Source organism: Puma concolor, chromosome B3 (assembly GCF_028749965.1).
Source record: "Puma concolor isolate L17-30 chromosome B3, mPumCon1.1.hap2, whole genome shotgun sequence".
Taxonomy (NCBI): Eukaryota; Metazoa; Chordata; class Mammalia; order Carnivora; family Felidae; genus Puma; species Puma concolor.
In genome coordinates this window covers 116,548,159-116,564,762 of record NC_141672.1, presented here as the reverse complement: position 1 = coordinate 116,564,762, position 16,604 = coordinate 116,548,159, and the positions used below count along the sequence as shown (strand labels likewise).

At 56.8% G+C, this 16,604-nt stretch overlaps 1 protein-coding gene across 1 annotated transcript in view; it reads left to right on the top strand.

The window, feature by feature from the left end:
* HCN4 (hyperpolarization activated cyclic nucleotide gated potassium channel 4) overlaps positions 1-16,331 on the top strand; it is a 42,863-nt gene extending 26,532 nt beyond the window's left edge. Inside the window, exons 3-8 of the mRNA XM_086711181.1 lie at positions 7,616-7,777; positions 9,854-10,072; positions 13,614-13,760; positions 13,859-14,099; positions 14,388-14,552; positions 14,653-16,331. Of these exons, the coding sequence (XP_086567307.1) occupies positions 7,616-7,777; positions 9,854-10,072; positions 13,614-13,760; positions 13,859-14,099; positions 14,388-14,552; positions 14,653-16,118 (2,400 nt within the window). The 3' untranslated portion in view covers positions 16,119-16,331. The remainder of the gene's footprint in view (positions 1-7,615; positions 7,778-9,853; positions 10,073-13,613; positions 13,761-13,858; positions 14,100-14,387; positions 14,553-14,652) is intronic.
* Positions 16,332-16,604: the final 273 nt, after the last annotated feature.

The window sequence follows — 16,604 nt, the reverse complement described above, 5'->3', positions numbered from 1 at the left end:
CCCCAGCAACAGCCTGGGCCCTGAGCAAATAGCACACATGGCTGATGGTTAGGGCACTGGCAGATTGAGGTCGGAGGTGTCATGAACACCTGTGCTGCAGAAGTGCCTACACCGGCCTGGCAGCATCCCTGCATGGCAGAAATTTTCCTTGCCTGGGAAAATTCGCATTATTCCTGCTGACAGAGGAGGGGCAATGACTTGCCCAAGGTCATGCGGCAGGCCTCTGGAAGAGCTGGAGCAGAACCCAGTTAGCTCTGTTGACTCCCAGCAATGAGAAGTGCCTGTCTGGTGCAGTGAACCGCCACAGGGCTTTACACTTCTCAGACCTGAATGAAGATCCTGGCTCCACACTGCCTGGCTCTGTGACCTTGGTGCCACCTTGCCTCCCTGAGCCTCAATCTCTTATCTGCAAAGTGGGTCTAATCCTCACTGGATTGCCTTGAGAATTAAATGGGATGATATTTACCAAATGCTTAGCACAAAGCCTGGTGAACTATCTGATAAATGCCTCTCCCCAATCACTTGTCTTAATAATCCTCTATACCTCTATGGGAGGGGTTGCTTTTCTCAAATACTTTCTAACCCTTATCTTATTGGCTCGCCACACCTATCTGGCAAGGCAAGCCAGGCAGGATTTATTATTCCTGATTGTCAGCGAGGACAGGGGTCAGAAGAGTCAGCTGCCCCAGTGTTAGGGTCTTGGACCTGGGCCTCCTGATTCCGGGTTCCATGCACTCCCTGCATTCTTAGGTCACCTGAATGCGAGGTGACTTTGATTCTGTTATCTGTCCCTCTGTTAGGGATGACTCCCAGCCGAGATTGGGAAGGCAGGCAGCGGAGCGGGCCGATGGGTGGCGTGAGGAGTTCTGTGTGACAGGTCAGGTTTGAGGTAACCATGGGACATCCAGCTATGGAGAGACATTGGCACGTGGGGCTGAGCTCAGGCCTGACAGGGGACAGTGCCGGGCAGGAGGAGGGGACGGTGGCTGGGCCCCTTTGAGTGGCCGCGGAGGAAGAATGGAAGCATATTTCCTAGAATGCCCTAACAGGCTCGTCCAAGTCAAAATACTGGACCACGTTGGTTCCCTCAGTCCCTAAGATACCACCACACCCCGACCTTCTGTTTGTCTTGAACTTACAGCTAGATTGTCATTAAAAGCAGAGAAATAGCCACTCTTTGCCTTCTCTGGCATTGGTTCGTGTCTCCAGGCCCCTGCCTCCTGGGAGCCATCCTTGCTCCTTCCTCATGCCTGGGCCCTGAGGGCCATGATATCTGGCGAGAAGTGGCAGAATGGCCAGTGGTTCAGCAGGACGAGCCTGAGAATAGAAACTAAGTGCTTCTTTACTGTCCCTGCACCATGCGTCCTGGGAGCTCTGTCCAGGGCTTCTGTCCCTGCTGCCTCTCTGGGCTATCCAGAACTGGTCAGGCAGGCTCTTACCCTGGCCCTTTCCTGGGGCAGACAGAGGCCCCAGGAGGCCTTAGGTCAGGGCTTTGAACTAGAAGTTGGTACTCAATCTTGTGGGCAGAAGGGAGATCCCAGGAGGCCAGATGGATGACTCCCCACCCCCTCCACATACACTGTTATCTTGCCTATCAGCTGGGGAGGAAATTGCTTTGAGCTGGCTTCTGCCGGGCACACCGCCCAACCAAGGGCTCCCGTTGGACCCCTGGGATTGAATTGGGTTTTCCCAGCTCGTCCCAGAAACCCTGTCTCCACATCCTCAATAGCCTGCCCCAGTCCTGGGGCTTCTAGCCTCAACTTGGCCTGGAGGCAAGAGCAAGGAGACCCTTGAGGTCCCAGGTCTACATGAAACATGGGAAAGGAGGTATTTGGTAGAGAAAACCCTGCTCTGTCTCCTCCTCTAACTCCAATTGTGACTCTCTTTCCTTTTCTAGGCTTCACTTTCCCCAACCGTCAGGTGTGCTCTGATAGTCTAGGAGGTGGGAGCTTGGTCCCCACTCCAGCCTCTGTCGGCAAGGATCGTGTTAGCTGATCCTGAGGACATGGTCTTCAGCCCCGGGTGGCAGGTAGAATGGTAGCCACCTGTGAAGAGGAAATAACCCCTGGTGAAGCTGTAAGATGCTAGACTCCTGACCCCCAGGCTTCAGCCCCCCATCAGACAGTTCTCTAGTGGTATTAGCAGGTGTTGGGAGTTAGGGGAGGGGGAGGTCTCGGCAGGTGACAGCCACCCTCTCAGAGGATGCCAGCCTCTGCCTCCATCCCAGGCGATCTAGGTCAGCATCCTCCACCCAAGCCTCTCCCAGCCAAGCCTCTTCCCTCCCTCTGAGGTGTGAGCTTGTTACAGGCACAGAGGCTATTGTTAGAAACTTTGGTCGCCCCCCCTCCGGATGTTCCCCTGAAGGCTCTGCACCCCAGCAACCCATCCCAGAATCCTCTTCTTTCCCTCAGGAGCGGGGAAGCCATCCTGGGGAGGAAGGCTGGAGGCAGGAGGCTGGGCTGAGGCCGAGCCTCCTGATGAGTCTCCTCTCCCATGGGCCCAATTTTTCTACCTTTTGGAATCAAGGAGAGGTCCTCGGGGCAGGGGGTTGGCCCTCTCTATGCGCCCCAGGAAGGGGCTCAGCATGACCCTCAGTTTGGGCACCCCCAGGCTCTTTCCGGGATACACATGCAGCAGCCATCCTCTCAGGCCTGGGATTGCTGACCTCAGTGTGGCCACTGGTCCCTGAGACACAAGGGGAAGTTATTCTTTTTCCCTGAGGAGAAGACGAGTCCCTGGGAGGGAACTCAACTAGGCCCCAATAAGAGGCCTTGGCAGAAACTCCAGTTTCTGGTCTCTTCCCAGGACTGAGAAATCAACTCTGTCTTTGAAGCCTGGGGAAGAGAGGGAAGGAAAGGAACCAACATGCATTTAGTACCTACTGTGTACCAGCTGTGGACATAATCTCTCCTTATCCCCAAGACAGCCCTGGGACCTGGCAGTTATTGACCCATTGCACAGATAAGGAAACTCATCTGTGATGAGAAGGAGTTGGGCCGAGGTAGAGGACATGTCGCTGTGTCTCCACACTGTTACCAGAAGATACGGAGCCTCCCCCAAGTGCCCTGCGGGGCACAGAGAGCAAGCTGCCCAGGCTGCCCACCCAGCAAGCCTTGCAGGGCCTGGAAATGAAGTACTCAACCCCCACGGTCAGAACCAACATCGTAAACGGGGGTTTTAATGAGGTACAAAGAGCAAAACAAATATTTGTGTAGTGCAGCTGACTTGCGGGTGGCCTGTGGCTCCAGCCCACAGCAGGGACACACAAGTGTTCAGCAGCCTCTCCCAGCAACGTCCAGCCTTACTCTCGGCAACCACACCTGGGTGCCGTAGTGTCGGGGCCGGGGCGAGTGACCTCACCACCTGGGTGCCCTCCTAGCCTGAATGGATGTACCCCCGACCCAACTCTTGGCAGGAAGCTCAGATTTTGCCACGTTGGTGCAGTCAGCCACAATACCCCTCACCCCACCGAAAACTCCCACCCTCCCACCGCTTCCCAGCACCCTCCCTGCCTCCGCATGGGCCTTCCCTACATCCACATGCTTCTTCAGCCTGACACTGGCACCACCACCACCACTGTGCTCTGTGCAGGACACATGAGCCTGTGCCCACCTGCAGGAAAAGGCATCATTTTCTTCCCTCAAGGTCAGAGGCAGGCTGCAGGGTGGGGCCTTTCCCTAACACCACCATATACACGTGTGGCAGCCCTGATCGCAGTCATCCCATCACTGTCATCATCACCTTCACCTTTACCCTTGTCGCTAAGCACTTCTCAGTTCCTGAGATCGTACCATGTGTTCTGCCATATTCATTGCTGAGGTCATGATAAAGCCAAAGCTAGACAAGCACCTGATCATGGAAGAAAATTCGCCACGAAGGAACAAAAAACATAGATGATGCCAAAGGAAAAGAAAGTACTGCATAAAAACGTGCCAACCCTGATACTTCTGTCTCTAAGGCCCAAAGTGATTCATGTAGAGGAAAGTTTTCAGGGGCTGCCCCAGTCTGGGATGCTTTCTTTCTTTCTTTTTTTCTTTTTTCTTTTCTTTTTTCTTTTCTTTTCTTTTCTTTTCTTTTCTTTTCTTTTCTTTTCTTTTCTTTTCTCTCCTCTTCTCTCTTCTCTTCTTTTCTTTTTCTTTTTTTTTTTTTTTGAGCGTGAGAGAGAGAGGGAGGAGAAGTGGGGGAGGGGCAGAGGGAGAGAGAGGACCATGGAGCCCAATGTGGGACTTGATCCCATGACCACAAGATCATGACCTGAGCCGAAATCAAGAACTGGTGGCCTAACTGACTGAGCCACCCAGGCACCCTTGGGACGCTTTCTAAAAGGGGTCCAAGGCTTCCTTCAGCTCAAGTACTGTTTTATATACCACATACTATATAGTCTACTATACTCTGCAGCATATACTACATAGTACTCTATGCCCTAGACACCGTAGGTACCATCCAGCTCAGGCTGTCATAACAGAATACCGCAGACGTCAGGGCTTAAACAACAAACAGTGATTTCCTAAAGTTCTGGAGGTTGGAGAGCAGACCAGGGTGCCAGTGTGGTTGGGTTCTGCCTAAGGCCCTCGTCCTGGTTTGTGGATGGTCACCTTCTTGCTATGTCCTCACAGGGTGGAGAGAGATCCTCCTTCTCATGTCTCTTCTTTTTTTTTAAATTTTTTTTTTCAACGTTTATTTATTTTTGGGACAGAGAGAGACAGAGCATGAACGGGGGAGGGGCAGAGAGAGAGGGAGACACAGAATCAGAAACAGGCTCCAGGCTCTGAGCCATCAGCCCAGAGCCTGACGCGGGGCTCGAACTCCTGGACCGCGAGATCGTGACCTGGCTGAAGTCGGACGCTTAACCGACTGCGCCACCCAGGCGCCCCTCATGTCTCTTCTTCTAAGGGCCCTGACCCCGTCCATAAGGGTGCCACTTTAACGACCTAATCACCTTCGAAAGACCCCATCGCAGTGGGGATTCGGGCCTCAACATATGAATATCACAGGGACACAGACATCTAGTCTGTAGCAGCTGGGAAATGAAGGAGCTTCGTAATAATGACCCCACCTGTGTTGTGTTCAGGGCCCAGAGGACTTTCTTAGCCAGTTTAATTTCTCTAGCAACCTTGAGCAATGGGGGGCAGATGCCTGGCTCGTCTTAGCTGAGGGGAGGCTGAGATGTGGTGGGACGTGAGGGCAGGTGCTGGCCATTTCTGAGACCGGATGGTCCCACGTCACTTGCCAGCCTCTGAGTCTGGAGAGCTGGTGGCATCCTGGTCAACTGAGACTTTGAAAGTTTAGTGACTTGCCTAAGGTCATAGAGCTGTTGTGTTCACCTAAGCACGGAAGGGCCAGGAGGGGCATCTCCCCTCAGAGCCCAGGATGTGGTGCTGGTATTCAGGAGCTGCGGGAACGGTGGGGAGAGGCTGAGGAGCTTCCTGGGCTCGGGATCCAGGTCCCAGGGCACAGCTGGCAGTGGACCGATGGCCAGAGGCACCGGTGTCGTGCTCAGGCCTGCTCCGCCTCTGAGACCCCAGTCCCAAGCCGCCCTGCCTGGTCGCTAGTGTCTGCCACTCCTTACGCTAATGTATCGGTTTGGCTGGGAGCTGGCACACTGAGGACGGGGGGCCGGTTTGGGGCCCCCGTGGGGCCAGGGTGCAGCACACACAGCTCTCTGTCTGTGCACTGGGCTGCGGAGGCGAGATGCCGGGGTGTTCCGGCTAGCCCTGGGTCCTGCTTGTGTGAATCCAGCCACATCACTCAGCCACTTGGGGTCTGAGTTGTCTCACCTGCCAAAACAGAGCCACCGAAAACAGCCCCTCCCTCACCAGGCCAACCCACTAATCTGCAGGCAGCCCTGGTTTCTTCAGATAATGCCTCTTCCGCTGCCGCCATGACTTTGGCAAATCCCTTTACTTCTCTGCGCCTTGGTGTAAAATGGATTAATGATATTTTCAGCAAAGGGTGAGTTTAAGTGAGGTGGTGGCTGTGGGACCACGTGCCCACACTCAGGTGTGGTGTCACTGTCCCTCTGTCACCGGGGCCATGGGGGTGGTACGGCACCACCCTCCACCAGCCGTTCCAAGGTCTGCTTCCTCCTGAAAAGGCTCCACAGCCTTTCAGCTGGAATATCCAGAGTCATGCGACTAAGGGAGCCACGGGCGGGCACAACCCTGGAGATGAGGGACAAGTAGGATTCATGTTCGGCTTTTCAGAACCTAGACCCAAACTAGGCCCACATTTCAGAAGGGGAAACTGAGGTCGCTAGTATCAGAATATCCTGCCTCCAGCTACCAAAGTCTACCCCATGCTGCCCCCAGAGCCTCCCAGGCCAGAGGCAAGGCCAGAACTTCCTGAGACCTCCCTCCAGGCCTCCTTCCATCTCTCCGTCCCCTCACTGCCCTGTCGGCATGGTGAGCCCTGTTGAAACCAGACGAAGCAGCAGCTCTGGAAGGAGGGTGGTGGGCGGGGGGTGCTGGGCTGATGTGCCCACCCTGGCCCCACCCACCCATGCTTCAGCCTCTCACTAGAAGCCACGAGAGTGGGGATGCATGGGTGCCACTGGGCTGGGGTTGAGGGGGCTGTACTTTATTTTATTTTGTTTTTATGTTTTTTAATTTATTTTTGGGGGGGGGAGAGAGAGAATGAGTGGGGGAGAGAAAGAGAGAGAGGGGAAGAGAGGAATCCCAAGCAGGCTCCGCATCATTAGCGCAGAGCCTGGTGAGGGGCTCGAACCCACGAACTGTGAGATCCTGACCTGAGCTGAAATCCAGAGTCGGACGCTAAACTGACTGAGCCACCCAGGCGGAGGGTGCTGTGCTTTATTAAACGATACGGGAGAGCATTACTACGACCACATATTAACTAATCATAAAGATTAATTATTAACCACTTATCAGTTAATAATGGTTTGCAATTTATAGAACACTTCTATAGCCAGTACCAAGCACTTTATATGTATAATTGAATCCTTTTGACAATCCATCCAGGTAAGAATTTTTATTGCCATTTTCCAGATGAGAAGGCATGTTCAGAGAGGGTCAGGGACTTTCTCAAGGGCACACAGCTAGGAATGGGGTGGAAGTGGGCTTGGGATCAAGGTCTGTGTGAACTTGGAGTGTCTGTGCTGCTTCTCCTTCAGTTCCGTGGCTGTCTTAAGCAGAGCCCACTGCCCCTGGTAGGTCCTCAGCATCTAGTGGCAGATTTAGGGAAGCACCATGCCCCTGGCCAGACTGCAGACTCTGGTCCCCGGAGGAGGCTCACGCTGGCTCTGGCTTTCTCCCTGTTGTCCTCACGGCCTAGGCAAGCAGATGAAGCAGCTTCTCTGCACCCTTTGGGGTCTTTGGGGTTCCGGATGCCCTCCCTTTGCATATTGGCCTGGATGGCTGGACTTCCCGTGGGAGGCCCCCACAACCCAGGAGGCATCCCTCTGGGGCCCTACAGCCTGCCGTGTGCTTCCGGCTCCCGGCCTGACACCTTCCCACCCTTGCCACAGCCTGCACCTGCACCCAGCCCGGTGCTCTGCCAAGTCCACGTGGAGTGGCGCCCACAAGCAGCTGCAGGGGCGAGCTGAGACCCCTCCTGACCGCCCACCTATCCAGGCCAATTTCTTGCCCTCTGCCTGCAGATCTTCCACATGACCTACGACCTGGCCAGCGCCGTGGTGCGCATAGTAAATCTCATCGGCATGATGCTCCTGCTCTGCCACTGGGACGGCTGCCTGCAGTTCCTGGTGCCCATGCTGCAGGACTTCCCCGACGACTGCTGGGTGTCCATCAACAACATGGTGGTGAGCGTGCGGCTCAGCCCTCCCTCTGGGCGTTGGGAAGAGGGGAGCCAGCGAGGCACAGGTGGGCAGAGTAGGTCTAGGGCTTGGGACTCCTGGGCCCCCACACGTAGGATCCTGGGGTGCCAGCCTGGTGCCCAAGGGTGCATGGATCTAGCCAGTATCCGTCTGTCCCAGAGCGCTGGGCTGCGTGCGGTTACCTGTGCCTTCTTACAGCATCCAGCACGGCTGGGAGCTTCGTGTTCGTCCCAACTTCACTCAGGGAGACGAAACCTTGGCCTTTCTCAGACTGTCTCAAGAGTGGCAAAGCTGGGCTGGGGGCTCCTGTCCTACCTCTGCTCCCCAGAGGCAGACTAGTCCTAAAAGCGGAACCCAAGAAAAGGGAAACCTATGAAAGGCGCTGTTGGCAATGCCCCGACTCCCAGATCACAGAGGGCCTCCTTCTGCTCCAGCAGCTGAGCTGGGCTGTCCCCTGCCCCCCATTCCTCCTCCGCCGCCAGATACACACCTGCTGCTCATAGGTGGGGCCCTCAGCTGGGAAGACTTACCACCTCCCTACCACCAACCCTGTGGTGGGTGAGGGAAGATGGAATTGGGGCTGGGAAGCCATAGCGTAGAGTCAGTCCCCCAGCCTCCCATGGACAGATTGGGCACCAGGCGGGGTGGGGACCCCTGGACCTGTGAGCATTTCTGTGGGTCTGGCGAACCCCTGCCTCCCTCCTCCAGTCAGTTGGTTTGGTCTGTTGGCAAATCCCCAGGGCCCCAGGGGACAAAAAACCAGCTTTGAAAGAGGTGAAAGAGACCCTGAGGCATCTTTCAGCATCAAATAGGCCTTTACAAAACAGCCTTTTGATGAGCTAAGTGTAAATGAATCGGCCATATGGATTGAATTTCCCGGTCCCCAGAGGTTCTGCAGTAAGGCCCGAAGCCCTGACTGAGAGGCAGCTGGGGGCCACCCCAGTTCCCCAGGCCCGGACCACAGGCCAGCACCCCTGGATCAGCCCCACTGACCTCCCAACCTGGTCTGGACTGAGAACCACCAGACCAGCTCGGCTTTGTCTAGGACCGTTCTGAGTGACCTTGAACATGGCACGCAGCTCCTGTGCCTTTCTCTGGGTGCTAAGAACAGCCTGGTGACCGTGGAAGGGTTTGGGGCTCTGGGCAGGGGCTCTGTGGATTCCGCACTAGGTCGTGCACACTGTTGCTCACACACTCCCTGTGTGAACAGGGAGGCGCTGGGGAGGTGGCAGGTGCTGGGGTTCATCTGGCAGCTTCCTCTTTTGGGACAGTTTCCTCTGTGTGAGGGTGACAGGCCCACACATGCACTTAATTCAGGAGATGGTCCTTCTGCGCCCAGCGTTCCCACACAGAGACTTCCTTGAGACGCTGAGTGGCTTTGGAGACAAAAATAGCCAAGAGCCTCTCTCGCTCCCTTTCTCCCTTCTCCTGCCCCCAAGCATTGTGTGTTCCAGACAGTCCACCTCCCGATGGGGGAGGACAACTAGTGGCCTCAGCCCTGGACTGATTCTGGTGGGGCTCACCCAGGAGGCGAGTTAGCTCCGTGGTGCCTAAACTTTGCTCACCCAAAACGAGGGCAGTGTTTTTGGCTCAGGCTGCCAGAGCTTGTCCCCCCAGGGGAAGTGTATCTGGTTTTATAATTGAGGTCAGTGGGGAAATGGGCTTCACTTGGCAGTCATTTGGTTGGGGGATAGGGCTATTTAAGCAAGCAGAGGACAGCAGGGTGGCTCGGCCTGGAGCCTTTGGCTGCTGGGTGGGGGAGGGGCTCCAGGCTGCCCCTTGGGGGCTGAGAGGCTGGCTCCCCTCCCTTTGCTGGGGCTGCCGGTCTGATCCCTGTTCCTGATAGCAAGGGAAAGGCCCAAGTCGGGGACTCACTGTCACCACAGGTTGCCAGCGTGGACCTCCTGTCCCTCACCCAAGGCTTTCAGCCAACAGCCAGGTTGGAAGCCCAGGGCTCACACTGGGAAAGAGTTAGGCTGACGAGCAGAAGGTGGCAAGGATCTTTCTAGGTGCTAATGAGAGGACGGGCCATTCACTACCCACCCCACAATCTGTCCACAGAACAACTCCTGGGGAAAGCAGTATTCCTATGCCCTCTTCAAGGCCATGAGCCACATGCTGTGCATTGGGTACGGACGGCAGGCACCTGTAGGCATGTCGGACGTCTGGCTCACCATGCTCAGCATGATTGTGGGCGCCACCTGCTACGCCATGTTCATCGGCCACGCCACCGCCCTCATCCAGTCCCTGGACTCCTCCCGGCGCCAGTACCAGGAAAAGGTAGGTCAGAAAGCTGTGGTCCATCCTGGGCGCTCTCGAGAGAACCTGACCATTGGTTCCCAGGGAGCACAGGCTGGCAGCCAGTGGGTCCCTACCAGGCCCCCTACATGTTCTGTCCTCTACCATCATCTGGTTTTGCCTGTTAACTTTTTAGTTTGCCTCCTGTTCGTGGAACAAATTCCTACAATAAACAACCCCCCACATTGTTTCCGGTTGCCGAATCCATATCTCAGCCCATTAAATTGACGTTCACCAGTGCCCTCTGCGTTGCTAAAGCCAATAGCTCCTTTGGGTCCTCATCTCGCCCAGCTTGTCAGTGGCATTAGACAGTTACCTCTCCCTCCCTGGCTTCGCACTTGGTTTCCGTAAGCGTACACCCTCGGTTTTCCTCCTCCCTCTCTGGCCGATTCTGCTGCTCTCCGTGGCTGGCGTGTTTTCCCAGTTGTCACACATTGGGTCCCTGGTGGCTCAGGCCTTGCTCTCTACTCCTCCCTGTCTTCCGTCTTTCTCAGTGCTACCCCCGCCACCATGCTCTACGGCCACCTCTGTGCAGTGGGGCCCAAATGATATAACCAGCTGTCCGTGGAGCGCGGGCATGTCCCTTCACGTCTCTGCGCCCCATTTGCTCATCTGTAAGATGGGGACATTAGAAGGGGTCAGTCATATCATGGCATTTACGAGCAGTGAATGGTACCTGCCAACCACTAAGACTGTGTTAGCACAGAGCAAGCCATTCAATATTTATTGGCCAAGTGGACTCCGTCCACCACCTTCTACTCCATCTTCTACGTGGCAGGTAGAGCAGGCATTTAAAAAAGGTAAAGCTGATCACATCACCCTGCTTCAAACTTGTTACAGTCTTCACGTTACTCCTACATGCAGAGGAACCCTGAGGTGTGTTTCCTCAGCCTGGCCTTTAAGGGGCATAATCTGGCCCCTGCCCTTCCTTTTTTTGTTTTTTTAATGTTTTTATTTTATTTATTTATTTTAAATGTTTATTCATTTATTTTTGAGAGAGAATGAGCACAAGCAGGGGAGGGGCAGAGAGAGAGGGAGACACAGAATCTGAAGCAGGCTCCAGGCTCTGAGCTGTCAGCACAGAGCCCGACGCGGGGCTCGAACCCACGAGCCGTCAAATCATGACCTGAGCCGAAGTCAGATGCTTAACCAACTGAGCCACCCAGGCACCCCTATTTATTTTATTTTTGAGAGAGAGAGAAAAAGAGAGAGTGTGATTGTGTGGGGGAGGGGCAGAGAGGGAGGGAGAGAGAGAATCCCCCTGATGCAGGGCTCGATCCCATGACCTGAGCTGAAATCAAGAGCTGGATGCTCAACCAACTAAGCCATCTGGGCACCCCTGGCCCCTGCCCTTCTCATGCCCGGATCAAGCCATGGGCCCACAGCCCTCTATTCCAGCCACGCCAGAGCCTTACACATGTCCTGCCACAGGGCCTTGGCTCAAACACTAGCCTGGAACTCTCCTCTCTCCTTTTTACCTGACCATTTCTCCACCTCTCAGCCTGCACTTGGCCTCCGTGGTGAGCCTTCCGTGACCCACCCATCACGTGACCCCACCATGCCCTCTAATTCCCTTTTGCCACACTTGGTACGCCTGCCATTGCTTAATTAATCTGTGTGATCAGTTGTTTAGCGTCCCCTCTTCCCTATCCAGGCTGTGGCTCTGTGAGGGCAGGACCCAGGTCTCTCCATCCCCATTGAATTCGCAGTGTCAGGCAGGGCTCAGTATGTATGGATTAACTGGCTGCCTGCCTGCTCCAGGTGCTGTCCTTTGGTGGGGTGACCGAGAGATGGCGGCCCAGGTCCCATGCTGCCAAAAGGAGAGCTCAGAAGAGCCTGCAGAGCCAGGGCAGGGTGGGAGGGTCAGTTTGGGAAGGCAGAGGAAGGAGAAGGTAGAAGAGTAGAATTCTAGGCCAGTCGTCATGATGAGCAGCAACAAAGGTATGTAGATGGGTGAGAGAGAAATCAGCCCGAGTAGAACAAAGGGTCTGGATTAGGAATGAGGGGGCTGGAAAGGGGAAGGACAGAAGGAGTTGGATTATAAAGGCCAGGGCTTAGTCTGGGCCAGGTGAGGAATCCATATGGGCCAGCGTCAGGGCCCAGCCTGTGACCAGGGCAGGAATCAGTGTGTGATGAGGATCGGGCTCACTGCAGGATCAGTGCGAGGGCCCAGTATGTGACCAGGATTAGGGTCGAGTGTGTGACCAGGCTGAAGGCTCAGTGTGTGGCCAGGATTGGGGCTCAGTCCGGGACTACAATCAGGGACAGTTCAGAAAAAGCACCAGGGTTCATTTTAGGGCAGAGTCAAGCCTCTTGTGGCTTTCCATTTGAGAGTTGTCTTTATTTTCTTCTTTAGCTAATGGCTCTCCAATATGATTCACTGAATCTCTCTCTGAAATCTCTCTGAAATGTATTACCTCCCTTTGTCCCCACTACTAGCTCTCACGTGGACCACTTCAGCAACCTTCTAACTCCATCCCTGTCTCCAGACCTTGCCTCTTCACCACTATTGATTCTGCAGGCATGGGGAATTCTCTAAGATACAGCTCTAGCTGTTCTGTCCCCTGGGGCTGGGTACAACTTTGAGCAGACAGAGCCAGCTTGGCTGGAAGAACTTTAGGAAACTTCATCTCCCAGCTCTCAGTTGTCTATTGGCATCTATCTGTAGCCACACTGTGTACCCCCCCACCCCACCTCTTGGAAGTACTAATGTATGAGAACAGGCTCCCCTAATCTGCTTGTTCCTGGGGTAGAGAAACTTCCCTGACATCTCAGTGTGGGAAAAATTTATTAATTGCCTAATCTGTTTCTGTCTACCATGTTCCTGTGGACCCCTACTCTCCACCCACAGTCCTAGGATGGCTGGGGCAGCACCCATCCTTCACCTCTGGGTGGGCAGGAGCATTTCTTATTAGTTTGAGCCCTGGGCACATAGGCTCACAAATCTCTTATCCCCAACCTCTGATTAAGGACCTTGCTCTACTCTGGCCCTCCCGTGGGCTAGAGTCAGTCTTCAACAAAATGACTTGGACCCAGCTGGGGCCACATTTGGATGCACGCCATATGACGGGTCAGGAATCATGACTGCAGCCTCCAGTCCTCCTAACCCATTGCAGCCCAGCCCCGCTGCCTATGCCAGTGTTATCACTGGTGGGAAAGAGTTCCTTCCAGGGTCAGTGAAGCCTCCTTGGTCCATAGCCTTGGTCCATAGTGTGACACAGAAAAGACCCATGTGCAGAGGAAACTTGACTGATCTCCTGGTCAGTTGGCCTGTAAGTAGGCTTTGGACAGTCCCTATTGACCCCATCCATCTCCATAGTATTGAACATGCTGATGGAGCCCTCCCCCACCCCAAGCAGCTGGGAGTCAGGGCCATTGTTTGGGGCACACCCACACCAAGGATCTCAATCTCAAGGAGCCAGGGACAGCCAAGAAGGCCCACAGGGTCAGTGCCAGCTCTGGTCACCAGCAGGACCGAGGCTGATCAGGAGGTGACGCCCTCTCCCTCTCTCCCGGGGCTCAGTACAAGCAGGTGGAGCAGTACATGTCCTTCCACAAGCTCCCGCCCGACACCCGACAGCGCATCCATGACTACTATGAGCACCGCTACCAGGGCAAGATGTTCGATGAGGAGAGCATCCTGGGCGAGCTGAGCGAGCCACTGAGGGAGGTGAGCAGGGTGGGGGCGTCTGGGAAGGGAGCTTCCTTCCTGCTGGGTGGCTCCCTCATCTTCTCCCTCTCTCCCCACCCACCCTGTCTGGGGAGCAGGAGATCATCAACTTTAACTGCCGGAAGCTGGTGGCCTCCATGCCGCTGTTTGCCAATGCGGATCCTAACTTTGTGACATCCATGCTGACCAAGCTGCGCTTCGAGGTGTTTCAGCCAGGGGACTACATCATCCGAGAAGGCACCATTGGCAAGAAGATGTACTTCATCCAGCACGGTGTGGTCAGTGTGCTCACCAAGGGCAACAAGGAGACCAAGCTGGCAGATGGCTCCTACTTTGGAGGTGAGGCGGCCGGGGAGCCCTGGGGGGGACAGGGGAATGGACAGGAGAGACACAAAGGATGATGTTTGGAGCCCCTCGTGGCCACTGCTTGGAAGTGGGTGTCTGTGGCCCAGTATAGGGGTCCCAGAACTGGAAGGGCCTGGCACCCACTGGGGGACATCTAGTGTGGTCACAGCCGGGGATGGAGTCTTGTGACTGTCAAGCTTCTGTACCAGACAGTGGGGACCCAGGTCGGGGCCTAGCAGGAGGCCCCTTCCAGCTCCCTCCCCCCTCCTGCTGTCCTGGCAGAGATCTGCCTGCTGACCCGGGGCCGGCGCACGGCCAGCGTGAGGGCTGACACCTACTGTCGCCTCTACTCACTGAGCGTGGACAACTTCAACGAGGTGCTGGAGGAGTACCCCATGATGCGGCGGGCCTTCGAGACGGTGGCCCTGGACCGCCTGGACCGCATTGGTGAGGGGCCGGGCAAGAGGGCGGCTGGGCTGGGGCCTCCCCCCTCCCCAACCCCACCTCCTGCTCTGGCCTGAGCCCCTGCTCTCGTTCTGCGGCCCAGGCAAGAAGAACTCCATCCTCCTCCACAAAGTCCAGCACGACCTCAACTCGGGCGTCTTCAACTACCAGGAGAACGAGATCATCCAGCAGATCGTGCAGCACGACCGCGAGATGGCCCACTGTGCCCACCGCGTCCAGGCCGCCGCCTCCGCCACCCCGACCCCCACGCCGGTCATCTGGACCCCGCTGATCCAGGCGCCGCTGCAGGCCGCCGCGGCCACCACCTCGGTGGCCATCGCGCTCACCCACCACCCCCGCCTGCCCGCTGCCATCTTCCGCCCTCCTCCCGGCCCCGGGCTAGGCAGCCTCGGGGCGGGGCAGACGCCCAGGCACCTGAAGCGGCTGCAGTCCCTGATCCCGTCGGCGCTGGGCTCCGCCTCGCCCGCCAGCAGCCCGTCGCAGGTGGACACGCCGTCCTCCTCCTCCTTCCACATCCAGCAGCTGGCCGGATTCTCCGCGCCCGCGGGCCTGAGCCCCCTGCTGCCCTCGTCCAGCTCTTCCCCGCCCCCCGGGCTCGGCGGCTCCTCCCCGGCTCCCACGCCGTCCGCCACCGCCGCCGCCGCCGCCGCCACCGCCGCCGGCTTCAGCCACTTCCATAAGGCGCTGGGCGGCTCCCTGTCCTCGTCCGACTCTCCGCTGCTCACCCCGCTGCAGCCCGGCGCCCGCTCGCCGCAGGCCAACCAGCCGCCGCCGCCGCTGCCGGGGGCCCGGGGGGGCCTGGGACTCCTGGAGCATTTCCTGCCGCCCCCGCCCTCATCCCGGTCCCCGTCGTCCAGCCCCGGGCAGCTGGGCCAGCCTCCCGGGGAGCTGTCCCCAGGTCTGGCCGCCGGCCCACCGAGTACGCCAGAGACGCCCCCGCGGCAACCGGAGCGCCTGTCCTTCGTGGCCGGGGCCTCTGGGGGGGCTTCTCCCGTAGCCTTTACACCCCGCGGAGGTCTCAGCCCCCCTGGCCACAGCCCAGGCCCCCCGAGAACTTTCCCAAGTGCCCCCCCTCGGGCCTCTGGCTCCCACGGTTCCTTGCTCCTGCCGCCCGCATCCAGCCCCCCGGCCCCCCAGGTCCCCCAGCGCCGGGGCACGCCACCCCTCACCCCAGGCCGCCTCACCCAGGACCTCAAGCTCATCTCAGCCTCTCAGCCGGCCCTGCCCCAGGACGGGGCGCAGACTCTCCGCAGAGCCTCTCCGCACTCCTCGGGGGAGTCCGTGGCTGCCTTCCCGCTGGTCCCCAGAGCTGGAGGCGCCAGCGGGGGCAGCGGGGGCCTCGGTCCCCCGGGGAGGCCCTATGGTGCCGTCCCCGGCCAGCATGTCACTCTGCCTCGGAAGACATCCTCAGGTTCTTTGCCACCCCCTCTTTCTTTGTTTGGGGCAAGAGCCGCCTCTTCTGGGGGCCCCCCTCTGACTGCTGCCCCCCAGAGGGAACCTGGGGCCAGGTCTGAGCCGGTGCGCTCCAAACTGCCGTCCAATCTATGAGCTGGGGCCCCTCCCTCCCTCTTCTCTCCCTTTTTCTCCCTTCTTTCTTCCTTCAGGTTTAACTGTGATTAGGAGATATACCAATAACAATAATTATCATTTAAAAAAAAAACCCACACCAGAAAAAAGACAGCAGAAAATAACCAGGTATTCTTAGAGCTATAGATTTTTGGTCACTTGCTTTTATAGACTATTTTAATACACAGCACTAGAGGGAGGGAGGGGGGAGGGAAGCAGGCAGGGCCCAAAAGGCAAAAGCCAGAAGAAGGCAGGTGGGGTCTCTGGGGCTTGGCGGGGTGGGGGTGACCCATGTTTGGGGTTCTTAGAGCAGATCTGTTTATTGTATTTGTTTTAGGGCAACAGGCACCACTAGCCCCCAGCTGTGAACTTGGAGCCCCATTCTATGGGGGTAGGAAGGTGTTGCCCTTGGATGTGTTTCTGGGGAGCCTCAGTCGCCTGAGTCCTTGAGACAAAAATGGGGCCAGG